The sequence below is a fragment of the Phytophthora sojae genome (assembly GCF_000149755.1).
Source record: "Phytophthora sojae unplaced genomic scaffold PHYSOscaffold_13, whole genome shotgun sequence".
In the NCBI taxonomy this organism is placed as follows: Eukaryota; Oomycota; class Peronosporomycetes; order Peronosporales; family Peronosporaceae; genus Phytophthora; species Phytophthora sojae.
Window position 1 is genome coordinate 1,550,095 of NW_009258127.1, and position 27,487 is coordinate 1,577,581.

A 27,487-nucleotide genomic window follows, 5' to 3' on the forward strand; every position below is an offset into this window, starting at 1 on the left:
TTTTGCTTGTCTTGGCTCTCAGCCATTGCGTCACGCACATGTCGTAAGACACTCAGACGCGTCGACAAGAAAGCGTCAACCTGTTTACGAACAGTAGCCGGACTGACATCGGCTAGCCGATCAGCTAAATCGGCTTCTCCTCCCCCACCAAGCCCGAGGCCACCACGTGGCGGCGTCAGCGGGACGCGGGGATGAGACAAGCTGTTCATGTAGAACGGCGTGTAGCCTGTCGAGGCGTGCACGGCGTTGTTCAACGCAAACTCAACGAGTGGCAGCATGGCGCTCCAGCGCTTCGGCGTCTCGGCGCAAATGCTGCGGAGCACGTCCTCGACGACGCGATTTACGCGCTCGGTCTGACCCTCGGTCTGCGGATGGTCCACCGTGGACATGTCCAGCTTGGTGCCAAGCAGCGCAAAGACCGCGCTCCAGAAGTTACCCGTGAAGCGGGGGTCTCGGTCCGAGACAATCGACTCAGGGAGTCCGTGTTGTCGAAACACTCGGTCCAAGAACAGCGTTGCTGTACCTTTACCATCGATGGTGTCCGGCACAGCCGCAATGTGAGCCATCTTGCTCAGTCGATCCACGAAGACCACGACTCCTGTGCCCGCCGCGTCCACCGGCAGGCCAAACACAAAGTCCATACTCATGGATTGCCAGCAGCTCGACGGGACACGCAAACTCGCCAACGGCGCTGCGGCATGAGGTGACGACTTCACTCTCTGACACGTCTCGCACGTGCGCACATAAGTGCTCGTCCACTTCTACAGCTTCGGCCACCAGTAGTGGGTGCTCACCGAGCTGCAGGTCTTCTCACGGCCAAGATGGCCGGCCAGCGGCGTGTCATGTGCCTCATAGAGGATGCGGTACTTCAGATCCTCATCATGAGGGATGACCACGCGGGGCGTATCCTCGGGGCCAGTGTTGTAGAACAGCAGGCCTCCATCGAGGGAATAACGATGTAGCCGCGGATGCAGCCGCGCTAACAATTCCATGTCCGAGTCTTGAAACTCCTTGCTCCCCAGAGCCTTTAGCAACGCGACACAAGTGTCGTCCTTGGCATAAGCCGTTCGGATCAAATCCGGTAATGACGAAGTCACGGTCGTTACATGAGCCAGCTCATAATCCGGTCTGCGCGACAGCGCGTCCGCAAGGACATTCTGCCTGCCAGGTTTGTGCTTCACCTCGAAGTTGTACTCCGCGAAGAAGGACAGCCAACGGGCCATCCTTTGCGAGAGGTGAGGCGACTGAGTCGCAGTGCGTAACGACGCATGATCCGTGTAAATCACGAACGGCTGAGAGCCCAACAGGTGCACCCTGAACTTGACGAGCGCATACTTCATCGCAAGTAGCTCTTTGTCATGGACAGGATAGTTCTTCTCCGCAGCCTTCAGCTGGCGAGATTCGAACGCCACCACGCGCTCGCGCCCCTCGGCGTCTGCTTGCAGCAGTGCACAGCCGATGGCAAAGTCCGAGGCGTCACAGACGACACTAAACGGACGAGCGGGGTCTGGCAAAGCCAGAATAGGCGCATGAAGGAGACTGTCCTTAATTGCCGCAAACACATCTTGATGCTCGGTGTCCCAACACCACTCCGCATCCTTCTTCAGGAGATTGGAGAGTGGCCGAGCCATCTCAGCGTAGTTCTCGCTGTACTTGTGCAAGTAATTGGCCATGCCAAGCCACTTGCGAAGATCCTTCTGGTTCTTGGGAACCGGCCAGTCAACAATGGCCTTGACCTTGACCGGGTCGGCCCTCAGGCCACGCTTCCCGATGAAGCACCCTAAGAAGGGGATCTCTTCCGCTCCGAAGATGCATTTGTCAATGTTGGCGTACAACTTGTTTTGACGCATGCATTCGAGCACAGCACGCAGGTGCTCCACATGGTTCTCCATATCAGTCTTTCCGTGCTCCGCACGACTGTGGACAAAGATGTCATCGAAGTACGTTTGCGCGTATGCCCGATGGGGCCTGAAGAGCTGCGTCACAAGACGATTAAACGTCGCTGGCGCGTTCGAAAGCCCTTGGGGCATCACCAACCACTCCCAGAGCATGCCGCTCGGAGTACTCACCGCAGTGAGAGGAATGTCGCTCGTCCTCATGAGCAATTGGTAATATCCATCGACCAAGTCGAGCGCACTGTACATCGTACATCCTGTCATGTTGTTCTGAAGAACATCCTTCCGAGGAATCGGCGTCTGCGCCGGAATGGTAGCGGCATTCAGCTTGTTGAAAACATGCACGATACGCCACTTGCCATTCGGCTTTCTGACACATAACGTCGGCGTAGAGTGTGGAGACGTACTCTCACGCACCATGCCCGCCTCGTGCTTCGCACGGAAGAACGCGTCAATGACGTCACACTGCTCCTTCGGCAAGGGACACTGCCTCGTCACGCAGTACTTCGTTCCCGGAACGAGATCGATTTCGTGTCGAACAGCTCGATCCGGAGGTAGCCCCGAGGGCGGCTCCTTCGAGACCACGTCCTGGTAATCCTTTACCACTTGATACAGGGGATCCGACGGGTTCTTCAGGATCGCCGATCCGCTCCGCGCATTCAGCGCCTTCTTTGTGTCTTCCAGAACAGCTTCATCCAGAAGCGAGGACGAGTTCAACTCTTCTTCGAGTCGTATGACCACTACCTCAGCCAAGTCTCCAGCCTTCAAGGCTTCGCCGAACTCGGCCGAGGACATCTCGTCCAGCTCCAGGAGAGCAGACAGTGAGGGCAAGTCGTCGAGGTTGATACCTCCGTCGACGTCGCCCGTCACTCCATTCACGAGTGTATAGAGCTGTTCGCTCTCGCGTGGAGCCTCACCGCTCGACACGCCCTTCTCGACTCGTGAGATCGCAGACGCCTTGCGTCTCGCGGCCAGCGTTTTGCGGCGCTGCCTCCTCTTCATGGACACCGTCCGCCCTGAAGAGCTCCGTGATTTCGCGTGCGTCTTGACGCCAGGTGTCACCACCTCGTTCAGCTCCAGGGGAGCTCCAGTGTCTTTACCGACACTCAGCGAAGAGCTGCACGATCCGCAACCTCCACTCAGTGGATTACGTGCCACTCCACAATCTTCATTCGGGCAAAGCCCCTTGTTCTTCGGCATCGTGCCGACCGCGCCGTCGCTGGCACGCAGCAGGGCGTCGCCCTCAGATGCACACCCGCTCAGCCGAATTCGTGCCGCTCCACCTGCCGTCCGCGATCCACGCTCGGAACGCTCGTTCTCGACACACTCAGTGTCCACCAACTTGGAGACTCCGATGTCCAGCACATTGACCGACTCGGTCCAGTGCTCGCGCCAGAAGCGCTTCTGCTTCCTAGCAGAGGTGGGTTCATGACTCGCCAATGCTCCGCCAGGAGAGAAGTGCGTAGCACCAAGGGTCTTCGACCTCCAATCGATCCAAGGCTCGTGGCGTTCCAGCCACGCCATACCAAGGATGAGATTATATCTCGAATCGAGGTCTACGACCAGACCGCGTTCCACGCTGTCGAAATCCAAAACCTTCAGGCCCAGGTCCACAGGGACCTTAGTCACCGTGACACGAGTGCCCGTCGTCAATCCCGCGCGCTACCAGCGCCCCAGCATAAAGCTGACTTCCGTCCAGCGTAGAACGTCGGGCGTAGTTACCCGACGCTCCCGAATCGATCAAAATCGTCCATGGCTTCGTGAAGCCCTTCACCCAAGCTTGGACAACTAGCAAGCCCGGCTTGCATAGACGTTCCGTGTTAGAGAGTACGGCTCTCTTCGGGGCTAAGTCCTGTCGACCTCCACCTCGCCGAGGCTCAATAGAACTTAGTTCTTCCCCAGTAGGCCGCCCCGCGCCTACTGGGACTTCTCGTTTCCCCGAGACAAACCAGAGCCCTGGCTCGAACTCGAAGAGTGGCTTGACGAAGCCTGGCGCTGATGGCGCAGCGGACACCCAGCACGAAGGTGACGGGTGTCACCACAGATGAAGCATCTGCGGATACCGCGACGCTGCTCAGCACCACGAAGCTCGGCTTCTTCGTCTTCAGCCCATGGGTTCCGGACCACTCGACCCGCTAGCGTAAGACGCATTTCACCCAAGTCTCGACGACTTAAAGTTGTGCTCCGCATTCAATGCGACGCTCACAGCCTCTTCAAAAGAGCTCGGGTGGGTTCGGAACACCTCCGTCCTGGCAACGCCAGTGCGGAGGCCCTCCATGAACACCGTAACGGTGACTGCCTCCGGCAGGGGGTCCGCGGACATACCAGCAATGAGAGTTCTCAACTCTTGGACATAGTCCATCAACTCCTTCTTGCTCTGCCTGGTCGCCAGGAAGCGTGAGCGCACGCGATACGCCTCGTTAGGCGGAGCAAACACTCGGGACAATTGCTGTGTCAGCTGGTCCCACGTCGGGAAGGCCACCTCGACCGATGTCCCGGACGTTAGTGCCCACTCTCTCGCTCGCCCACCGAGCTTCGAGATAGCTAGTGCCACGCGCTGCGACTCCGTCCGGAGTAGAGCTGAGCTCATAGCCATCTCAACCTCACGGGTCCAAAGCATCAATCTTTCACCCTCCTTGCCTTCGAAGGTCTTCACGCTCAACATGAGCGGCTTGGGTCTTGTTCCCGCGCTCGGATGACGAAGCGGGCGCTTGGGGCACCTCGGCCGTCGCCATCCTCTGCTGGAGGTGCTCTAGCAGAGCATTCTCGTAGCTTGAAAGCGCCTCGAGACGCGCGTTCACCGCGTCGGGGCCTTGCTGCGCAAGTTGCGTCACGTCCTCCGGGTCCAGCAAGGACATAAGCTTTTTAAGCGCATCCTGCTGGTTCGGGGGCAAGTGAGCGAACTGCTCCATTCTCCACAGAGGGTCAGTCTATACAGACTCAGGTGTCGGATTGACTACAAGTGCTACCAAGTGCAGCGGGTCTGCCGTAGCTTTGCGTCAGAGGAAGCTTGACAGACTCACAGAGTCTCAGCTTAAGATAGCCCGTTCTAATACCAGAACGTACGAGTCCGTACACCTTACGGACTCCAAGAGTCAACCCTTAACTCTCAACTGTGTGAATCTCAAAACTGAATGTATTTCCCTTTAGCGCGGCCAAGCCGCCTACGGTGTAAATGTATCCGGTTCACTATCTAGCATAGTGAACCCTAGTCATATGCATAATCAGTGGCTCTGAAGCCATGTACTGATTCTCCTACTGATTTAGGTTAGCCGGTGTGTACCCACTTCGTAACCCTTCGGGTAACTCTCGTGTAACCGCGTTACACTTGAAGTATTACATGTTATACGGTAACCCATGGCGCCACTATGAGCTTCATGAGCAGCGTTCGTTTTAGCTTTCCGGATGTTCCTGCTTTTCTGCTGAATGTTCTGGTCAATTTTGATCAATTGCACTCGAGATCCGTCTTAAGGATGGATAGCAGACTACACTTTGATCCTTTAACTACTTGACGTGTGCGCGCGGAGCTCTCGGATGCGTTGAAGCATCGTCACAGCGGTAAGATTAGCCCTTGTCCTGCCGCTAAATCGAAAGTGAGCAAGTTCCCGTTGGATCGGAGAGAAGCATGATCCCGTCCCGTTAGCTCCGCGTGCCATCGTTGCACCAAACTAACTTCAATACCTGATTACAACTGTGATTTAGAAAACATAGTAAGCGCTTGTAGCCGTTACTAGAAGTGCGTTAGTTGTAGCAAAAGTAGACTTACAAACTTCAACTTGTGTCTACACGATACGTGCCGCGCAAAAACCTCTGCAGAACCCCTGCCATAGTATGATTAGTGTATCCTGCTTGAAGTATTACATGTTATACGGTAACCCATGGCGCCACTACGAGCTTCATGAGCAGCGTTCGTTTTAGCTTTCCGGATGTTCCTGCTTTTCTGCTAAATGTTCTGGTCAATTTTGATCAATTGCACTCGAGATCCGTCTTAAGGATGGATAGCAGACTACACTTTGATCCTTTAACTGCTTGACGTGCTGAGCAACTCGCAAACGCGCCAGTACTAATAATATTTAATATTGTTTTATGCAAGATCCAATTTATTTTTGGATGTTGCTCTATGAGTGAGTTTCATGACCATCATTATGTTCGATGTGTATTGAGGCACAAGCAACATTCACGTTTTGTCGTGAAATGATTGCGTCGGTTTAACGCATGTAAAAATATATTATGGTGCTATCATTTTAAAATTGGAAGGGTTTTTGGGATTCACCCAACAACTCCGGATTAAAAATCCAGAGAATAGACTCAGTAGTACCTGGTATTTACATGAAAAAAGCCAATGGTAAAAACACCTGCTTCTGCGTCACTAAAGGTTGCGGCTAAGTGACTTAGACTTAGCCTAAGTCTCACCAAAATTCGATTTTGACAAAGGATGATGCATTTTCGTTAATCTTGCCAAACAATGGCCACCTAAGCCAAGTGAAGGCTACCTGATGGCACCTAAATTATCAGCTAACCACTTACTATCGCCTCATCAAAAGCACTAGCTGATTTAGGTAGGACACTCGCGCGTTGGCTCTCGCCTGCGGACTTAGCGACGGTCCTTCATGGACCCACCTCTCTCTTGCTTTGCTCGGGGAGCGCCACTGCGTGGTCTGTTCCATCCCCTCATGTGTCTGGATTAAAAGTTAACTTCTACTTAGACGTACCCTGCCCGGCCCACGGGCTGACCATTGCAGACCTCCGCTTCGCTTCGGTTGCAAACAGTCTCTCTGAGGCCTCTTAGTGAAATAGCTAGGTACCATCATATGGCGATCATATTATCGGTGTACTATCTTCGGAGAAGGTGGTCTTCGCATCGAAAATATGCCATCATTTGGCAAAACTCCGTTTCTGTTTTCTTTTATTTCATCTTTGAAGGTATTTCGCGTACCAATATCGACTGCACAGGCAGCAACAGCGACTTCTAGGCCGCATTTGAGAGCATGGGCTGTTAAAAGGAACCTTATACACGGGTGATCTCCACGAAAACACTTCGCTTGTGTCAATCCTTCGCTTTCCTAGCGTAATACTTAGGCGATAAACTCAGGGTGCTCACGAGGCAGTTTTGCCGAAGATCTACGAGTGTACTGACCGATACATTGAATTAGGTTATCGCTACCCTGTAGTACTCTGTAGTACGAGAAGCCGAATAAAGTAGGGATAACGACGGATCCACGAACAAATGAGAGCTCCGAGCGACCTCTACAAAAGCGTACGCGTTTGTACGGATTGTTCCGTCACCCGTGGGTTATATAATAGTATTCCTGGTAGTGCTACTCTGTAGTACGAGAAGCCCAATAGGGATTAATTCAAGGCTTCAAATATGTGGTCCACAGAAATAGTAGGTACTGGACCAATACAAATTTCAAGTGTAAGGGTTCTATAAAGCTAATATTTTGTATCAAAAAAACAAATCTACTTATTTACACGGGTTTTATTACGAAATATAGCAGGTGGAAGCTTAAATGACATCTTACGTTAACGTTTTGGATATTATCTGGTCTATTGCGTTAGGGTGTATTGGATACCTTACTTGAGAAAACAATCGGCGAGGAAAGTGATCGTTTACAGTATGGATGGGGCCAACTCCTTCAACGTCTAACGCAAAATAGTAGCTGTTTTGAATTGAAAATGTCTTGATTAGTTAAAACCTCTAATCAATTGAGCATATCTCTGGGATCGCGGTGCCCCGCCTATTCAATCTTCAGCTCCGGCCTAGTAGAGTCTTTCGTGGTCGTCCCCGGTCCCAGTAGTTCACACAACCTTCAGCGCTTGAGCCGAATGGAGCAGACTTCTTTTACATGTAGTTCCATGATCAATTGGTGCGCCTTGAGTGCCTGTGCCCGCGCACTGAAACTCGTCGACGCCGTCATCGTCGTCCCCCGTGACCTCCACGCCGCTCGCTGCGGCCGCCAATGAGTCAGACGTCGCCGCTGCATCTGCTGCAGTATCAGATGCTGCTACAGTCCCAGTGGACAGCGTGAAGATCGATCTGGGCACTGAGAAACTACACGCACAAAAAATATTTGGCATATTATAGACTTGATGAGTTCTTCGTAGCAGCGCGCTCGGTACCGCGGCAGCGAGTATGAGCCCGCGGGGGGTGGGGGCCACCGCAGTGACCGAGCATGCCGCATTGATAGGTTGCATGGTAGATCGGTAGCTTGGTAGATACGCGTTCTTGACAGTAGCGCGCCCAGTGCCACGACAGCGAGTATGAGCCCGCGGAGTGTGGGGGCCACCGCAGCAACCGAGCACGAACTGAAAAGTGAGAATACTCGCCGACGATCCGAGACATCTAAAGTCGCGTCAGGATCTTTCGGAATGCTTCTCAGCATTTTTCCGGAATATATTTTATATTTTGATTCCGTTCTTAAACTAATGTGTAACCTCTCCAAAAAGTAACATATTATGGTACCATGGTACTATAATTCATGAAACATGGTTATTTACTCTATAGTATGCGCGTTTGGCCTGTCAAAATTTCGCGTTTTGTGTTTCAACTCCTCTAGGAAATAGTTAACCGATAAGTCATTCTGGACCTGCGTTTTCATTGTTGCCTAGCTATTTTTTGCGTCACTAATAGTGTCCTCCAAGCGGATCGCCGCGACGACAAACGCAACAAGTTGCTATTCGGAGCTGTACAGTGGAGCGATTCGCACCCCAAGCTATACCGGTCTCCACGTAGGTCTTCTCGAGGCTTGAAATAGGCGCGGTCCACAAAACTAATATCGCCCCGGTTTCTGTACGGAAATATTCCATTATAATAGTCTCTAGTTAATTTAACCCATGGGCTTCAAGCAACATTTTCTGGGTGATGGGTCGTAATGTTACCCGTGCCGCCGCCACAAGCAACATCACCGGCTATTTTTCGTTGTATCCCGGTTATGTATTATAAGAGTATTTAAGCTCGATCTTAGCCCGTACCCAAACAGATGTACCACTCATGATGGAGCTTAAGAGGTAGTAGCAGATGTACCACTCATGATGGAGTTTAAGAGGTAGTAGCGGCACTTTGGGCTTCTATGTATGAGATATCACAGGTACATTCGATTTCACAATTATTTTGGGTTCGATAACTAAGCAAATGCAGTTTTGAAGTAATTTAGGTCATGGTACGCATTAAGTACTAAAGTAAGTTTGGGTCGGAGTCGTGTCGCCGGAGAAACTCTGGATCTAAAACCTTTATCACTGTAGCGCTAATCTAGATGAAGCTCGCTGGTCTCCTGACATTGACCTCAGCCGCGCACTTCGCTTGCTCCTCCGGTGAGCTCCAGAACTTGGGCGTTACCACTACAGCCAGCGCCATGGACGGACCGCGCAGAAGTGAAGGGCGTCTGCGTCGAGTGGAACGCTCTTCACCCTCACCAACGTCACTCGCAGGGTCGTGCGAGTAGACAACGCTGGCCTTGTGCTTCTTCGCGTCGCCGCCTGAGGACAAGCGAAGAAGTTCTCCATCCAGCTGCCGCAACGAAAACTTGGGCGGGTGATGCCGTGAGTACATGAGGGGCTTGTACTTCAAGTCGCCCGCGCTTCCGCTGTCGCCCGTGATCTGGTGCACTACCAGCCTCGCCTCATACGACAGCTTAAGTCCATGCACCGCGTCGTACACGCGAGCAATCCGCGTTGGGTCCAAGTACGTCATACCTGCCAGGGGCAGGTTCTGGTAGAAGGCCGATACCGCTCTCTCCAGTGCACTAGACGGCGATAACTTCGCACCAAGATCCCTTGCAGTGCTGGCGAGCTTGGGGTCTACCAACGCTCGGAAGGTGTGAGCGAGGTTGGGCAGTATCAGCGCGTCGGCCTCCAAAGGTTTCACCCCCACTCCCAGGGCCTCCAAAGCCTGACCCAGCGCCCGCTGCGCACTGCAACGAGACACCACACACCCGGGCTTCCCTGCTGCCAAGCACTTCGACGTAAAGGGAAGATCACCGTCGTGGATCGCGGCGTGGACGTGTGGGAAGATGCGCTTCACGGGAAAGTTTTGGTTGACAGTGAACACCAGGCCATTCCCACTCTTGGAAAATGAAAGCGAGGCGTTGCTGCTTTCGTGGAGCTGGAAAACCACACGGACGTTTGTACTCTGCGCAGCCAGTTCCAGAGTGCCAATCAGTTCTTGTTGCTGGCGTGGGGTCCATTTGCTGCTTGTTAAACGGAGGTGGATGAGCGGTATACCGGTGTGCTCCTCGGCGAAGGCCTGCAGTGCCTGGTCCACCGCTGTAAGATCGGCGTTCTCCAGAGTCATCGTCGCTCAGCTCCACGTACCCGGCAACAGTGATCTCACTGCTCCAATCACTTGGTTTCGGAAGTACCGCAGGATTCCACAAGTATGTGAAAGGAATTCGCCAGTCCGCGAGCACGTTGTTGGCGCTGCTTCTACCCATGAGCCCAAGAGAGGAGCGGAACTCGTCCAAGATGTCCGCCATGGCATTCCACACGAGTTTGTCGACGATATCGTACGATGCTTCGTTGGCTGGTGAGTAGCGGTATGGAAGATGCAAGTCCGTGCTTGAACTCGTGAGGTACGGGAACGCCTGCGTCCGAGACTGTGGGGCGTCGCCCATGCAGTGCAATGACACGCCAAGACGCTCGGCTACAATCGCCTGTCCGAAGACGCACGGGTGCGCGATGATGGCGTCTGCGCGGAAGGTTTTGCCCGGTGCCAGTGGGTCCGCCTCCACGCACGCTGGCCAAAGCGAGAATACAAGCTCGCGCAGATCCTTCATCTCTGCGAACGGGTCTCGGTGGCGAACATTGTCTAAGAGCCAGGATCTTCGTCGTGCCTTGTTCTCCGCTTGCCGGTGGATATACTGCAGGAACTTGGTTGTAGTGGCCTCACTGCCGCCAAGTGGGAGAAGGCAAGACCAGCATTTACAACGCGGTCCCGGTGGACGTTGTTGGTTGCTATCCGAACGCAATGGCCGTCCGCTTGAAGTCGCAGTCCAATCGCAACGTACTGCTGGACGCTGCCCTCCCTGTTCCCCGTGACTATCATGCAAATGTTCATTCTCGGCGGCTTGGCGTTCTAATTCTCTGCTTGTTCTCGGTCGACCTGGTCTTCTGGCTGCTCTGCATCGTTTTCTTGAGATACGCCCGAACCTTCGCTGGAGATCGAGTCCGATGAACTATCACTTGCTAGGGTGAACGACAAATGCTCAACACCAAGTTCGCGCTCCTTCATAAGCGCGCGGAATCGAGCTTCGAGCGTGCTTCTCTCCTCGGGCGTCAACTCGACTGCAATCTGCCGAGACAGCGGTTGCTCCCCTTCAACCTCTTCATCTGCACTCATAGACCCGTTGTGCACGTTGCGAGACTTGAAACCGAGAGCGTCCAGCACCTTGTTGTTCCCCGAGATGAGCGAGCCTTTCTTCCTCTTGTTCTTCTCGCGGGAGCTGTTGTAAGCCCCGGTAGCGACGTGGTCAGCGAATACCATCGTCCCCACCAACGGACTGATCATGAGTCCACCGAGGCCGTTCACAAGGCCGATCACAGCGCCCTTCGCCCCTTCCTGGCGGTACCCTTGCGCAGGTTTGACGAACACATCCTTGACACCAGATCCGAACACGTGAGCGAGCGCGCCAACTCCAGACGACGCGCCTTCCAACACCCCGTCAGGGCCTCGTGCCGAGTAATCCACGTACGTGTACTCTACGATATCTCCTTGCGAGTTCTCTGGACGCGAGGTCACCACTCGTCACACAGACGGAGCTTGTCCTTCTTGCTCCAGAGCTTTGCAGTGCGACCGCAATTCAGGTCACAGCGCATGTGGTTCAGAGGCAAGTTGCGGTAAAAGCACCTCACCGCCTCACCCGCGCCGTCTTCTTGCCGCATGAGGTCGCGTAGTTCAAGCGCTCGTTGTCGGAGCTCCGCACTGCCCAACGCTTCAAAGGCGGCGCGAAGCTTGCTGGTCGTCAGCTGCGAGATGGGGCAGGGCTCCACACCGACTCCAGCATCCAAGACAGCGCGGCCCCAGAAGGGTTGGTCTCCGAAGAACGGCACTATGAAGGTGGGCTTGCCACCAAGTAGTCCAGCGGCTGTGGTGCCTGCACCGCCGTGATGCACGACGGCTGACACTCGCGGCATGAGCCAGCCGTGCGGACAGTTGCCGATGAAGAAGACGTTGCTAGGGATTTCGAGGTCGCCGGCCATGTCGCTCCAGCTGGACTGGATCAGCACGCGCGCGTTGGCTTGCTCCGCGGCCTCGATGATCATCTTGGTCACTCCCTTCGGGTCTTGAAGCACCATCGACCCGAAGCCCACAAAAAATGGACCCCAAGGAACGCCTCGAGCTCTGGTGAAGGCGTGTACGAGGAGCTTGAATCGTCCAGCGTGACTGTCCCGATAACATCGTAGATCTTGCCCCAGTCGTTCGGCTTCGGTACAAGGTGCGAACTCCACATGAAGGTGTGAGGAATCGAGAGATCTAGCAGAATGTCGCGCCCGCCGTCTCCTTTGCGGATCTTCTGCAGCCCGAGCTTGTCCGTGCGGAAGGCGTTCACCGAGCTTTCGGTTCCCTGCCTCATGAGCAGATCCACCAGCTTGTACGACAGGTAGTTGGCCCTTTTGGGTTTCCCGGAGTACTCCATGTTGGCCAGCGGATGCGGGAACGCTGTCGTGGGCACTCACAGCTGCGGAAACATGATATGCAACGGCACACCGAGTCGCTCCGCGACGTGGATGTGGCCGTACGACACAGGGTTAGCGATAATCCCTTGGGCTCGGAAAGGTTTGCCGGGCTTACCAGGGCCTGCACCATCGGGATCTGCCTCGGACACTGCTGGCCACGTCGAGTTGAGGATCTCCTCGATCATCTGCATGTTCCGGGGCACGTCTTTCTGAATAGCTTCCAGACTCAGAGGGATGAGGTGACCACCCGTCTTGACCATGTAGGCTGCCAGCTTCTTGGGGTCTCCTCCCAGCGGGTAGAACTCGACACCGTGCTTCATGACAAAGTCTCGATATACTGCGTGTGTAAGGTTCTGGTTGTGCTTGTTGTGTTGCGAGTAAAATGGAAACTGAATTGATGTCTTTGTCTGTTTGCTGCTATCCATCTACCCGAGGGCGCCCTCATGGCGCTCGGTCCTAAACATGAAGTGGTTGGCTGAGGCGTGCCGGAGCAGGAGCTTGCGCAACCGGTGAGTACGCAGACGACGACTTGGGCTCTCTGCGTGCGGACTCAACTGATGGTGTGGTTGTGTTCTGCTCTTGCACGTGCAGATCATTACACTCCCCCCGACTTGAGCGAGTCCCGGCACCTTGAACGTTGAAGTCGCTGAAGTTGAAGTTGGTAGTACCGTAGACCCTCGATGTAAGGAACAGTATCGTGAAAACTCTGTTCAAGAGAATTCCACTAAGCCCGTGCCACTCGATTGCGTTGGCGAAGATCTTTTAGCAGCGCTTGCCAGTGGCTGACGTGTTTGATGTCGCGCTCGCGTTCCCTCGTGTTCTCATGGTGAGGGAGCCCGTGCCACTTGACCAAGTACTCAGGTTGGCGGTTGATGATGCGCTTCTTGATCAGAGCTTCGACAACGTGTAGTGGCTCGCCATCGTCGTCGAAAATCACGGGAGTCGACTTCGGGATCACACGGCCGACGAAGCGATCAGGGTTGCTGTTGTATACCTTGAGCTTGTCGATGTTGAAGCGTGAGCTGATGTGCTTCAAGTTGGCCGGTAGATCCAGCAGCGCGACGTTGCCGTGAAGTTCCAGGATCGGGTACGGACCGATGAAGCGCGGGATGAACTTCCGTGAGCGAAGCGTCGTTTCCGCGGTGGCGTGCGAGATGTTCAGGTCCTGCGTCGACAGCAAGGCTAGATCACCGACCTTGAATGGGTTTGCTGCACGACGCCGGTCGTAGAACTTCTTTTGAGCCTCTTGCGCATCTAACAGATTCTTCCGAGCACGTTCGATCACCTCTTGACGATGCTGAACAAATCGAGACGCGTACTCCACACGAGATCTCGCCACCGGCTGATCGCTCTCCACACTACCCAATGGGTTCTTAGGGTGACGACCGGTGTCGACGAAGAAGGGCGACAGCTTCGACGAGCTGGACACCAGTGTTGCGTGCACATACTCAATCATGGGCAAGTGCTCATTCCAGTCGTTGGCATGGTACGAAACAGAGCATCGCAACGAGTCCTTGAGAGTCCGATTCTGACGCTCGTTTGGCCATCGGCCTGCGCTCGGTGGGCAGGTATCATCGCTGTCTTGATCTTCATCAGCTGTATCAGTGCTTTCCAGAACTTCGACGTGAACTTCGGGTCCCGGTCGGAGATGATGGTCGATGGGATACCATAGTACCGGATGACGTTGTTGAAGAACAGCTTGGCAATGTCTTCTGCAGTCGTCGGGATGTAGACTGGACGCTTTGACAACTTGTCCACCACGACCATGATCGCATCAAAGCCGTCGGACACAGGCAAATGCGTGATGAAGTCAGTCGAGACAACATCCCAACACGCAGCGGGCAACGGGATCGGCTGAAGCTTTCCTGCTCTTCGTCCGGTGCTCGACTTGTACCTCATGCATGACTCACAACTCTGAACGTAGGCTTTGATGTCCAGATCCATGCTCGGCCAGAAGTACCACTGTGCCGCAGCACGCTGAGTGTGACGGATGCCTGGGTGCGCCATGATCGCCGCATCATGCGCGTTGTGAATGTCATCGAGCCGAAGTTTCCGGTTGTGTGGCACACAGAGGCGGCGTAGGCCGTCGTTGCTCTTCAAATAGATCAATCCGCGAATGGCTTCGTACTCTTCCGACGAGCGTCTGGACTTCCACAGTGGCTTGAAGACTGGATCTCTGTCGTATGCCTTCTGAAACGCCCGCTTCGTTTGGTTATCCAGCTGAAGTGAGCTGATCACCGTGCTGTCCTCCATTGACGCTGCGTTCAACCTCATGCGCCACTGTGCTGTGGCAACTCCGAGTGCCTTTGTGGCTGGCTGTTTGACGGCCAGCATCACAGCTTGATCCCGGGACGGTATGCTTTGGAGCTTTGCCGTAGCCATGGTACGTCGTGAGACCACGTCGTGAGACCACGTCTCGAATGTTCGTGCATGTGGTAGACGTCAAACACGCCGTACACACTACAACCGGCTCGGGCTCGGACTCACAGTCCTCCTGCCCCTCCCCCGGACTCGATGAAGCATCAGGGGGGCGCGACAACGCGTCCGCAACGACATTCAAAGCTCCTGGACGATGATGCAGAGTGAACTGGAAGGACGCAAAGAAGTCGAGCCAGCGGGCCAGGCGACCCGACAGGCGTGGATGCTGCAAAAACCACTTGCACGCCGAATTGTCCGTGTACACTTCAAACGAGACTCCATTGAGGTAATGACGCCAACGTGTAAGCGCCTGCTTGATCGCAAAGAGCTCCTTCTCGTGAACAGGCCAGTTCAGCTCGTGAGGTCCCAGCTTCTTGCTGAAGAAAGCCACGGGGATATCGTTGCCATCATGCATCTGAGAGAGCACTCCACCAATGCACGCATGGCTGGCATCCGTTGTCACGATGAATGTTTTTTCAAAGTCCGGCAGACGAAGCACCGGAGCGTGTTAGAGCGCGAGCTTAATGGCATTGAAAGCTTGGCGCTGGTGTTCGTTCCATACCCAAGCGACATCCTTCTTGAGAGCTCAGGGGCAGTACCAACGTCGCAAACTGGTGGATGAAGCGACGATAGTACCCGGCGAGGCCCAAGAAGCGTTGGAGGTCCTTGATGTTGCATGGCTCGGTCCACTCTGCGATGGCTCGAGTCTTGCGAGCGTCCACGTGCAGCCCATCAGCAGAGATGGTGTGGCCAAGAAAGTCCACCGAGGCTTGTCCGAAGTCGCACTTGTCAGGACGGGCGTAAAGCTTGTTAGCGCGCAGGACTTCTCAGACTTGTCGTAAGTGCTCAACGTGGTCAGCCATCGATCGCGAGAAGATGCAGATGTCGTCAAGATAAACGGCCACGAACAGTAGATGACTCAGCAGCTTGCACATCAGGCGTGTCCACGTGCCTGGCATGCCGGCCAGACCCATGGGCGCCACGTTCCAATGATAGATCTCATGGTTCGTCCTGAATGCCGTGTACTGTTTTGACGTCGGAGACATTCGCATTTGGTGGTATCCACTCGCGAGGTCGAGAATAGAGAAGACCACTGCGCCCACCATGCGATCGAAGAGTTGTTCGATGTGCGGTAGCGGGATCTTAGCCACATCCGAGGCGGCATTCACCAAGCGATAGTCGATGACCCATCGAATCGGCATGTGCGGGTTGTTCGAGTGCAACCACTCCAAGCGGGATGGGAACTTGCCCGTCGCGGGATCCTTTTTCGGCACGCCGAAGATGTTCGATACCCAGGGAGAGTCCGACACTTCGACCCAGTTCTTCTTCAGCAGCTCTGCCACAAAGATGTCCAATGCTTCCTGCTCAACCTTCGAGTGGCGGAAGGGAGCTCGGTTGCTTGGCGTCGCCCCTGGTTTCAAGACCACTTCGTGCTCGATGGAGCGGCTTGGCGGTAATCCAGGTGGCAGCTCTGCTGGAAAGACATCTGCGAACTCTTCAAGAACCGCTTGAAGCTGCAATGACACGGACTTCACCTTGGGCGACGTCTTCACCGTGACATGATACAGTTCGACGTATTCGTCAGCCTTCACCTTCTTCTCGAACTCCGCAGCCGCAAGAACACACAGCGGCGACGCGCCTGTACCATCGTCACCGTCGTCAAAGATGCGTGGTAAGGTCTGGTGTCCCAGCGTTGCTAGTGAGCTCGGTCCCAACGGCATACTGAAGTAGCCTGCCTGCACATGGTCATCGAGCTGCTGCCGCAGGTTCGGGGGAAGCGGGTGCTGAAGAAATTCCGGTTTCACTTCCACTGAAGCCACCGTCGGTCCCGCCACCTCAAGACTGCTGTTCACGGAACCGAAGTCATGTACTACACGCTGGTTGGGGAAGCGCATCACTCCGGTTTGCCAATTGATTGTCGGGTTGAACTGCACTTACCACGGGTGACCGAGAATCACGTCTTGGTTTGAAGATACCTCCCATTCAATGAGATAAACATCGTTGAAGACTCTGCCATCAAAGCAGACAGTCTCCAAACATTGCTGTGCGGTACGCGCCGGGGTTGTCGTGCCATCAAAGCGCTCGGCCGTGACCTTGGTGGCCTCAACGTAGTGCTGCGCGAGGCCCGGACGAACAATGTTGCGCTCTGCACCACTGTCGATCAAGATTTGCACTGCCTGGCCGCTCATCGCTCACTCGAACCTCAACAGTTCACGATTGGGCGACAACTTCGCGTCGAGAGACACCATGTTCAGCTGCAAACTGTCGATGACCTCGACGTGGTCGTCGCGGTTGTCTGTGTAGGCGTCGTCATCGTCGTCGGATGCGCCGTCGTCTTCAACAATGCGGCGAAACGAGCCCTGGTTTGCGCGGAAAGAACCGCGCCCTTGTGGAGGACGAGATGAGCCTCGGGGGTTGTTACGCGCTGGCCGCTTAGGACACGTAGCCAGGCGGTGTCCGGGCTCCTTGCAGTAAAAGAAAAGATTACTTCGCAGACACACTTCGCGAGAGACGAAGTGCGAACTCCCGATCTCCATTGGGGTCGGCTCCTCGACGTGATGTGACGACTGCTGAAGGTGTTGTGGACCTTGGCCTCCGCGGTTCACGTTGGTTCGACGCGATCCTACAGCGTGCGTGCGGTCGTACATGAGTGCAAACAAAATTGAGTCTGTCGTGTTCCTGAACTGGCGCAGCTTCACCTCTTGTTTGATCTCTACGACTAACCCCTTCTGGAAATGCATGACCTTGTCGATGTCGCTCATCTCCTCTACCTTGCAGATGATGTGCCGGAAGGCCGACACGTAATCTTCAAGACAGGTGAAGTTGTTCTGGCGCAGGCGTAGGAGCTGGTCACGCAGGTGCTCTTGCCGATCGGGTGTCGTGAACTCGCTGGTCAGCAGCTCCTCGAACTGCGTGACCGAGTGCAGGAAGTTCCCCTCGTGGGAGACGTACTCGCGGTACCAAGCCGCTGCTGGTCCCTTCAAGTTTGCCACCAAGAGCGACAAGGGGCGCTGCTGCGGCGAGTCGGCGCCGTACTTGATGTTCTTCGACTCAAAGTAGAGCTTGGCGCTGAAGAGGTAGTCCGCGACGTCGTCGTCCTTGGTGCCGGAGAACTTCGGCATGGTGATGCCCTCGGCCCGGTACTCGCGCGTGTCTGGCGACGAAGAGTCGGCCACCGACGTTTGCTGCTGCTGCTGCTGCTGCTGCTGTTGCTGTTGCAGTGTCGCCGCCATCTGGCGCTGCAGCTCGGCTGTCTGTGCCATGAACTGCTGCTGCTCGCGCATCATCGCATCATCGCCGCGAGCGAGGCGAACATCTGCTGCACGCTGTCCGCGGGCTGCATCGCTGCTTCATCCATGTTTGCGCCTACGCTAGACAGGTCGTCAATAGATGGCTGGGGCGCGCAAGCTCCTCAGCCAAATCAATCAAAGTTTGAAGTCGCAGGCACTCCCAGGAGCGCTACTTCCGACAATGTCTGTAAGCCCCAACGAAGTCACAGAAGCTCGTCCTGGAGCTCTGTTTCCGACAAGTACCAACCACTTGCTCCAGCGTCCCGAAGGAAGCAACTGGTGCAATTCCGTCCGGCGCTAGCTCGAGCCCGCCTCGGAGCACAAAGACTCCTACTACTAGACTCGTAACGGCCACCGACGCGGATGTTACACTCGGCTGCGCGCTGTTTGCAAGTGACAGCCGAGGCGACAAGCGGAAGGTCGAGGTGGGTGCCGCGTATGGACACGCGGGAGTGATTGGGCTAAATGCACCAATGAGATGTCGACACGAAGTGACATGTGACAATGCGCGTCGCCACTCCTCCCCCAGAAAGAAAAGGAGCGAGCCCGGCGAAAATGGAGGCCCCGTCGGCGACGAGCGGAACGAAGCTGCGGACGAGGCAACGCACGCGGCGCACCCGGAGAAGCTGAACGGCGAGAGGTACAGGTGCGGCGCACCGAAGAACGTAGGCGAGGAAGACGGCGTGCGCAACGGCAACGCGGGATGGACTAGGCTGGACGGCGTGCACACTAGCGACGCGTGGCAGGACTGGACTGGATCTGGAACTGGAACTCGAACGGAGACTGGAACTGGAACTGGACGGAAGCGCGCGCTGGAGGCGCAAGTGCTACCAAGTGTAAGGTTCGGGTTGTGCTTGTTGTGTTGCGAGTAAAATGGAAACTGAATTGATGTCTTTGTCTGTTTGCTGCTATCCATCTACCCGAGGGCGCCCTCATAGCGCTCGGTCCTAAACATGAAGTGGTTGGCTGAGGCGTGCCGGAGCAGGAGCTTGCGCAACCGGTGAGTACGCAGACGACGACTTGGGCTCTCTGCGTGCGGACTCAACTGATGGTGTGGTTGTGTTCTGCTCTTGCACGTGCAGATGATTACAGCGTGGGTGGCGAGACGCACTCGGTGGCCGTCCTGGATTAGTCTCTTGGCGATGGCCACGAACGGCTGCACGTCTCCCTGGGTGCCCACGATCATGATGCAGATGCTCAAAGAGGGGACATCATAGTCGGCCTTAAAGCTTTCTCGAGTCGTTCGGAGGTAGGCATCTTCTCGCTGCTTGGCTCGCGCTTGCAGCTCGGAGATGTCGTACCGGTCGTCGTCGTCGCTGAAGTCCAAGTGGATGCGGCCGTTGCGGTCGAAGGCGCCGGCTGCCTGCACCACACCCGCGAAGGTCGTGAGCTTGCCTGCGTCCGCGCTGCTGGACTGGCGGCTCTCCTCGATCACCGTTTGCGCGGCCCACGCGAACGCCTTCTTCCATCGCTAACAATGACAAGTAAGCAAGAGTTCGCGCAACTATGTGACCATCACTCTAGTTGAAGTGAGCAGATACCTTCTGTTGCTGTGTAGCATTGATCTCCTCCTCTTGTGTCCCCATTGGCCTCTTGACTTCGTGTCGCAATGCTGTCGAGCGCAAATTGCAGAATGCCCTGAAGCGGACAAGTGTTTAGTGAATGTGATTCAATCCAAAATAAGGCGTAGGTGCATTTCCCCGCGCAATCTCGCGCGCTCGGCGGATTGTCAGCCTGTAAATAGATGCTGCACTGCTGGATAGCACAGCAAAATCTACTCATTCTCTGCACAAGCAGTGCAGCGGGGCTGCCGTAGCTCCTTGCGTAGAGGAAGACTTTACGACTCAAAGAGTCCAACAGGGTCCTATCCGAGGACCCACGAAAACAAGTCAGAGACTTCTTGCAAAAGACAAACTGTATTCATTCTCTTATCTGCGGCTCCGCCGCCTACGGTGCAAATACCTGCACTTACTATCGACATAACTAACTCTAGTTCATTCTCAATGACTGGCCAGTGGCCCAGGGAGTAACCCTTGGTGTATCGCACACCAAAAGGGTAACCAAAAGGTAACCTCCGTGTAACCCCGTTACACTCTCCCCCATCAAGACGGCGAACACGCCAGCTTCAAAAGCACGGGCCATTCCGATCTTCCAGTTAGGGTCCAGACCCATCGCGAGTTCGACGTGTGCTCACAGAGCCTCATTGTTGAATCGGCTGCGCGTGTAACGCATGCACGCAGCCCCCGGGTCTACAGAGGCTTTCCATAGCCAAGTATCGTGCAGCGCACCCTCCGAAGCTGCCGCCAGCGAAGATGTCGGAGCATAGCTCAAGCCCAGCTGGCGAGCAGGCGCCAAGGCGTGTGCGCAATGCGTACGACGATCTCTTCGGGTCTGAGGAGGGCGAGGTCAACGCCAACCCGTCGGAAGGCGATGGCAGATCGCCGCGGAGTGGGCACAGCCCTTCAAGGACAGCGCGTTCGCGCTCGCGCTCGCCCCCGCGGCACTCGTTCATCAGCCCAAGGTCAGATACCCGGGGGTCGCACTTACACCGGGACCCGCTGCGCCATGCGCCACCTCTGCCTCCGAGGGACGGGGATGATCCGACGGATCCCGACACAGTCTCCAACCCACTGGACCAGGCTCAGCGCCGTCAGCTCGTAGAGCGCACCGCGCCAACGCGCTCGAACATACCGGAGGCGTTGCCTATCGTGAACCTCTCTCGGAGAGACTATGGCTTTACAAGCAGCGAAGATCCATTGAAGGTCGCGAACGACTGGGCCAAAGGCCTGCTGGGTTCATACGTCGTAGGGCCGAGAGCCTCGACAACGGCAGATGTAGACGAGCGCCTCGCGCTGCGCCAGCGCTATCGGACGCCGCAGCAGACCACTCCCTCCGAGTATTGCGCCCGGCTGGATGGTCAACTGCACGACCAGTCGGTGCCTCAGATGCAGCGCATCCCGATTGTCCTCGTTCCCGGTGAGACCGAAGATGAAGATGATGGCCAGTTCCAGGCCTGGGTTGAGAATTCCCGTAAGTTGCCGCCAATTGATGCTCTTCGAGCAAGCTATAGAAAGCAAGATGTTTTTCTTGAACGGCGCCTCCGCTTCATGTGGGCGAAGAAGAAGGCCCGCCAACAAAATCGCCATGGTCAAAGATCACGCGCCCAAGGCGCCAATCGTGCGGTTCGAGATACTCTGCGCCGTGCGTCTACGTCCACGCCTGCGGCGCCAGCTCACGCTTCGCACTCGAGCACTCGCTCGGATGTGTCATCGTCTCGTTCTAGCGCCGGGAAGCGCGAGGCGACCGCCGAGTTGGCTTCGAGCTCGGTGAGCGTCTCGGGTGCTCCCGATCAAAAGCGTCAACGGCGTCCGGGCAATCTTGCCTCAGGGGCACCTCGTACTCCCACGACGGTGGCTCGCCCCGCCACTTCACCAGATATTGGGTATGACCCCGGTGACGACGTCGCTTCAGAAGCCGCTCCACATGGAAGTGAAGCTCTCCGTGCTCATCGAGCAGAGCAGGAGGTCGGCGAGCCGCCGCTAAACCCTGCGGCTGTGCGAGCGCAGTTGTCCGAGCTGGAATATCAAGCCGGGCGTGGGCGCGACCACCGCGACTGGGTCGGGAGGCAGTTTGCGCAGAACGACGACGCGCTCCGCGCTGTTGAGCGTCGGCTCCACGATCTTGAAGATCCACCGGATGACCGGATGGGTCGGTTGGAGCGCTTTGTTCAGGCGCTGCACGACCAAGTCCAGATCCTGCGCGGGCAGGTTGACGTGCTGGTGCAGCTGCAGCGGGGCGCTACCCCTCCAACGGTGCCGGCGCCAGCGCCTCCGCGCTTACCTGGCTCGGGTCGCGGTAACACTTGAGCAAGCCCACGTAAAACACTGTGTGTGTGCGCATCTTCTTGGGAAGGTTAAGCGTGTACGCAAGGCCCTTCTTGGCCACGACCTTAAACGGTCCGATGAAGCGAGGACGCAGCTTAGTCTTGAAGACCGCAGAAACTGCATGTGTAGGTAGGTTTTTCGCGTTTAATAACACCAGGTCTCCGACCTCAAAGTTTTCCATATTACCCCGGCCTCTAGCGTCAGCTTGTTCCTTTTGAACGTCTTGGCTATCAGCCATTGCGTCTCGCACATGCCTTAAGACATTCAGACGGATCGACAAGAAGTCGTCCAGTTCCTTACGAACATCACGAGGGCTGACATCAGCAAGCCTATCGGCTAACTCTCCCCTACCAAGCCCAGAGTCACTACGTGACGGCGTCAACGGGACGCGAGGGTGAGTAAGCCCGTTCACGTAGAACGGAGGGAAGCCTGTCGAGGCATGCACCGCATTGTTCAACGCGAACTCAACGAGAGGGAGCATCGCGCTCCAGCGCTTAGGCGTCTCCGCACAGACACTGCGAAGAACGTCTTCGACGACGCGGTTCGCGCGCTCAGTTTGACCATCGGTCTGGGGGTGATCCGCCATGGACATATCCACACGAGTGCCAAGCACCTGAAAGACGGACGTCCAGAACTTCCCCGTGAAACGAGGATCTCGATCCGAGACAATAGACTCAGGCAGCCAGCCCATGCTGCCGAAATACGCGGTCGATAAACAGCTCCGCTGTACCAGACCCGTCAATGGTGTCCGGCACCGCCGCCAGATGAACCATCTTACTGAGACGGTCAACAAAGACCACAACTCCCGTGTTGCCTGCCGAATCCTTCGGTAAGCCAAACACAAAGTCCAGGCTCATAGACTGCCAACACCCGGACGGGACAGGCAAATTTGCCAACGGCGCCGCCGAATGTGGGGAGGGTTTCACCCGTTGACACGACTCACAGGTACTCACGTACGTCTTAACCCACTTGTACAGCTTGGGCCACCAGTAGTGGCGGCTCACAGAGCTGTAGGTCTTTTCGCGACCAAGGTGGCCGCTCAAGGGAGCGTCATGAGCCTCATAGAGAATACGATACTTAAGGTCCTCGTCGTGAGGAACGACGACGCGGGGCGTGTCATCCGATCCAGTGCTGTAATACAGCAGATCCCCATCCAGGGAGTAGCGATGCAATCGCGCCCGCAACCGCGCAGACAACTTGATGTCCGAGTCTCGAAACGCCGCGCTCCCCAGCGTCCGTAGCAAAGCTACACAACTCTCATCACGTGCATACGCGACACGGATCATGTCAGTGATCGACGAAGTCACACTCGTGACGTGAGCGAGCTCGTAATCAGGCCTGCGTGACAACGCGTCGGCCAGCGCATTCTGCCGACCGGCTTATACTTCACCTCGAAGTTGTACTCCGCAAAGAACGAGAGCCAACGGGCCATCCTCTGCGAGAGGTGAGGCGACTGTGTCGCAGTGCGTAAGGACGCGGGGTCTGTGAAGATCACAAACGGCTTGGAACCGAGCAGATGAACCCTGAACTTGACGAGGGCATACTTCATCGCGAGTAGCTCCTTGGCATGGACAGGATAGTTCTTCTCAGCAGCCTTTAGCTGCCGAGACTCGAACGCAATGACCCGCTCACGCCCATCGGCGTCTGCTTGAAGCAGTGCACAGCCAATGGCAAAATCGGACGCGTCACACACGACGCTGAACGGCCGATCGGGGTCTGGCAGTGCCAGTATCGGTGCCTGAAGCAGGTTTTCCTTGACTGCTTCAAAAGCGCTTTGCTGCTCGGCATCCCAACACCATTCAGCATCCTTCTTGAGAAGGTTAGACAATGGCTGTGCCAACTCAGCATAATTCTCGCTGTACTTGTGCAAATAGTTTGCCAGACCCAGCCACTTGCGCAGGTCTTTCGGGTTCGCAGGAACCGGCCAGTCCACAATGGCCATGACCTTGGCAGGGGCCGCTCGGAGACCACGCTTCCCAATGAAGCATCCCAGAAAGGGAATTTCTTCAGCGCTGAAGATGCACTTGTCGGCATTGGCGTAGAGCTTGTTCGCTCGCATACACTCGAGCACGGCTCTCAAATGGTCGATGTGGTTCTGCATATCCGACTTCCCGTGCTCCGCACGACTGTGGACGAAGATGTCGTCAAAGTACGTCTGCGCATATGCGCGATGCGGCCGAAACAACTGCGTCACAAGACGATTAAACGTTGCCGGTGCGTTTGACAGCCCTTGGGGCATAACCAACCACTCCCAGAGCATGCCGCTCGGAGTACTCACCGCAGTGAGAGGGATAGCACTCGCTCTCATGAGCAGCTGATAGTAGCCATCGACCAAGTCGAGAGCGCTGTACAACGTGCACCCAACCATGTTGTTCTGAAGAACATCCTTGCGAGGTATCGGCGTTTGTGCCGGGATAGTGGCCGCGTTAAGCTTGTTGAAAGCATGCACAATGCGCCACTTGCCGTTCGGCTTCCTGACACAGAATGTCGGCGTCGAGTGCGGGGACTTGCTTTCGCGCACCATTCCTGCCTCGTTCTTGGCACGAAAGAAGGCGTCAATGACGTCACACTGTTCCTTGGGAAGTGGCCACTGGCGTGTGACGCAATATTTGGTTCCCGGAACCAAGTCAATTTCATGACGAACGCCTCGATCAGGAGGTAGGCCCATAGGCGGGTCCTTCGAGACAACGTCTCCGAACTCCACTACCAACGGGTACAACGGATCTGACGGATCCTTCAAGATGGCTGAGCCACTACGTTTATTAAGTGCCTGCTTAGTGTCCTCCAGGACCGCTTCGTCCAATAGTGACGACGAGTTAAACTCTTCTTCTGGTCGTATCATGACCACTTCGGCTAGATCACCCGCCTTTAAGGCCTCGCCAAACTCGGCGACGGACATCTCCTCAAGCTCGAGGAGAGCACTCACGGAGAGAAGAGCTTCAAGGCTGATGTCACCATTGACGTCTCCCGTCAGCCCATTCACGAGCGTGTATAGCTGCTCGCAGCACTCGCGTGGAGCTTCATCGCTCGACACGCACGACGCCGCAGACGCTCTGCGTCTCTTCCTCCTCCTCCGCGCCCGAGGCCGAGAGGATGAGGGCGACGTGGCGGCAGCGTCGTCACCACATCCAGGCGACAACGCGCCTCCGTCCATCGTGGACGCCAGCGAGGAATCGCCAAAACGGCAATCCTTGGTCATGAAAGCACCAGGCGAGACACGCTCCGCCTTGTCCCCCGCAGGGCCATGCCCAATGGGCCGCGACAAACCGTCGCCGAGCGTCGAACGCCCCAAAGTCGATGGAGTACGTGCCATCCCACGCGCACGAGGGGAGCCGAGCTCCGAGTGCCGCGACATACCGTCGCCAGGCGTTAAACGCCCCTGAACCAGCGGAGTACGTGCCGCCCCACAAACGTCCGACGAGCGGTGCTCGGGACCGGCCGACGTATACGACGTCGCGCCCATTCCGGGAAGTGCTTCTCCAACAACGGCGTTGTCGACCAACTCGGACACGCCGATGTCCAGCACAGCGACCGACTCGGTCCAGTGCTCGCGCCAAAAGCGCTTCTGCATCCTGGCAGAGGTGGGTGCATGACTCGCCAAAGCCCCACCAGGAGAGAAGTGCGTAGCACCTAATGTTTTCGACCTCCAGTCGATCCAAGGCTCGTGGCGTTCCAGCCACGCCATGCCAAGGATGAGGTCATACCTTGAATCCAGGTCCAAGACCAAGCAGCGTTCCGTGCTGTCAAAGTCAAGGAACTTGACGCCCAAGTCCATGGGGACCTTGGGCACCGTGACACGAGTGCCCGTCGCCAAACGGACAGTGACTATGTCACGAGAACGCGCGCGAAGCGCCACAGCATATAACTCGCTGCCCTCCATGGAGGAACGCCTGGCGTAATTGCCAGACGCCCCCGAATCAATCAAGATCGTCCACGGCTTCTCGAAGCCCTTCACAGTCGCAATGACGACCAGCAAGCCCGGCTTGCATTTACGTTCCGTGTTTGAGAGTACGGCTCTCTTCGGGACTATACTCCGTTGTCCTCCCCCTCCCTGAGGCACTACAGAACCTAGTTCTTCCCCAGTAGGCGCGGGGCGGCCTACTGGGAGTCGCCGTTTCCCCGCGACGAACCAGCCTTGTGGCTCAAAGCGGGGCCGCTCGAACGAGCAGATTGCTGTTTGCGCAGCGGGCAACCCGGCCGCAAGTGCTCGGTGCTGCCGCAGGTGTAGCAACGGCGGATACCGCGGCGCTGCTCAGCAGCCCGAAGCTCGGCTTCGTCACTTTCAGCGTAGCTGAGGTCCATAGGTTCAGGACCGTTCGACGTACTCGCCTGTGGCGCGCTCCAGCCGACGCGAGCGGACTTGAAATTGTGCTCGGCGTTCAACGCCACGGCCACAGCTTCCTCGAACGAGGTAGGACGACTGCGGAACACTTCCGTGCGAGCCACTCCGGTCCTGAGACCATCCATAAACACCGTGACGGTGACAGACTCAGGCAGCGGTTCAGCGAACATGCCGGCGATGAGCGTGCGTAGCTCCTGGACGTAGTCCACCAAGTCCTTTTTCCCCTGACGGCAAGCCAGGAACTTGGACCGCACGCGGTATGCGTGGTTCGGCGGCGACAACACTCGTGAGAGCTGTCGCTTCAGCTCATCCCATGTCGGGAAGGCTTGGTCTACCGACGACCCGCTGGTAAGCGCCCACTCACGGGCTCTTCCGCTGAGCTTAGAGATGGCAAGCGTGACGCGCTGGTGCTCCGATTGAAGCAGGGCAGAGCCCATGGCCATTTCGATCTCGCGGATCCAGAGCAGGAGATTCTCCCCCTCCAGACCCTCGAACGACTTGACACTCAGCATGAGTGGCTTGGGTCGAGTCGATCCGGCTTGCGACGGGGCCGACGCCGCTGCAGGCGCCGTCGCGCTCATCCTCTGCTGGATGTGCTCCAACAGAGCATTCTCGTAACTTGAGAACGCCTCGAGACGCGCGTTGATCGCGTCCGGGCCTTGCGAGGCAAGGTGCGCCACGCCCTCCGGGCCCAACAGAGACATAAGCTTTTTAAGCGCCTCCTGCTGGCCGGGGGCCAAATTCGCGAACGCAGCTTGCTCCATCCTCACAGAAATACAGTCTAATAGACTCAGGTGAGGGATTGACTACAAGTACTACCAAGTGTACCGTGGCTGCCGTAGCTCCTTGCGTAGAGGAAGACTTTACGACTCAAAGAGTCCAACAGGGTCCTATCCGAGGACCCACGAAAACAAGTCAGAGACTTCTTGCAAAAGGCAAACTGTATTCATTCTCTTATCTGCGGCTCTGTGACAGGCCACTGTCACA

At 56.1% G+C, this 27,487-nt stretch overlaps 3 protein-coding genes across 3 annotated transcripts; all 3 read right to left on the reverse strand.

Annotated features, from left to right (window-relative positions):
* Nucleotides 1-9,144: 9,144 nt before the first annotated feature.
* On the reverse strand, nucleotides 9,145-12,886 carry PHYSODRAFT_319655 (hypothetical protein; the record flags this gene model as incomplete). The annotated part of the gene is made up of 8 exons (XM_009539572.1): nucleotides 9,145-9,651; nucleotides 9,718-10,173; nucleotides 10,202-10,750; nucleotides 10,780-10,956; nucleotides 11,101-11,630; nucleotides 11,684-12,164; nucleotides 12,212-12,561; nucleotides 12,598-12,886. 8 exons carry the CDS (start codon nucleotides 12,884-12,886, stop codon nucleotides 9,145-9,147), a joined length of 3,339 nt encoding a protein of 1,112 aa, XP_009537867.1.
* Nucleotides 12,887-19,190: 6,304 nt separating this feature from the next.
* Nucleotides 19,191-19,860, reverse strand: PHYSODRAFT_341256 (hypothetical protein; the record flags this gene model as incomplete). The annotated part of the gene is made up of 2 exons (XM_009539573.1): nucleotides 19,191-19,745; nucleotides 19,816-19,860. 2 exons carry the CDS (start codon nucleotides 19,858-19,860, stop codon nucleotides 19,191-19,193), a joined length of 600 nt encoding a protein of 199 aa, XP_009537868.1.
* Nucleotides 19,861-22,123: 2,263 nt separating this feature from the next.
* Nucleotides 22,124-22,396, reverse strand: PHYSODRAFT_362873 (hypothetical protein; the record flags this gene model as incomplete). Its single annotated transcript, XM_009539574.1, has 2 exons — nucleotides 22,124-22,275; nucleotides 22,345-22,396. Coding segments are annotated over 2 exons (204 nt in total), but the record flags the coding sequence as incomplete, so codon positions are not given.
* Between the last annotated feature and the right edge of the window lie 5,091 nt (nucleotides 22,397-27,487).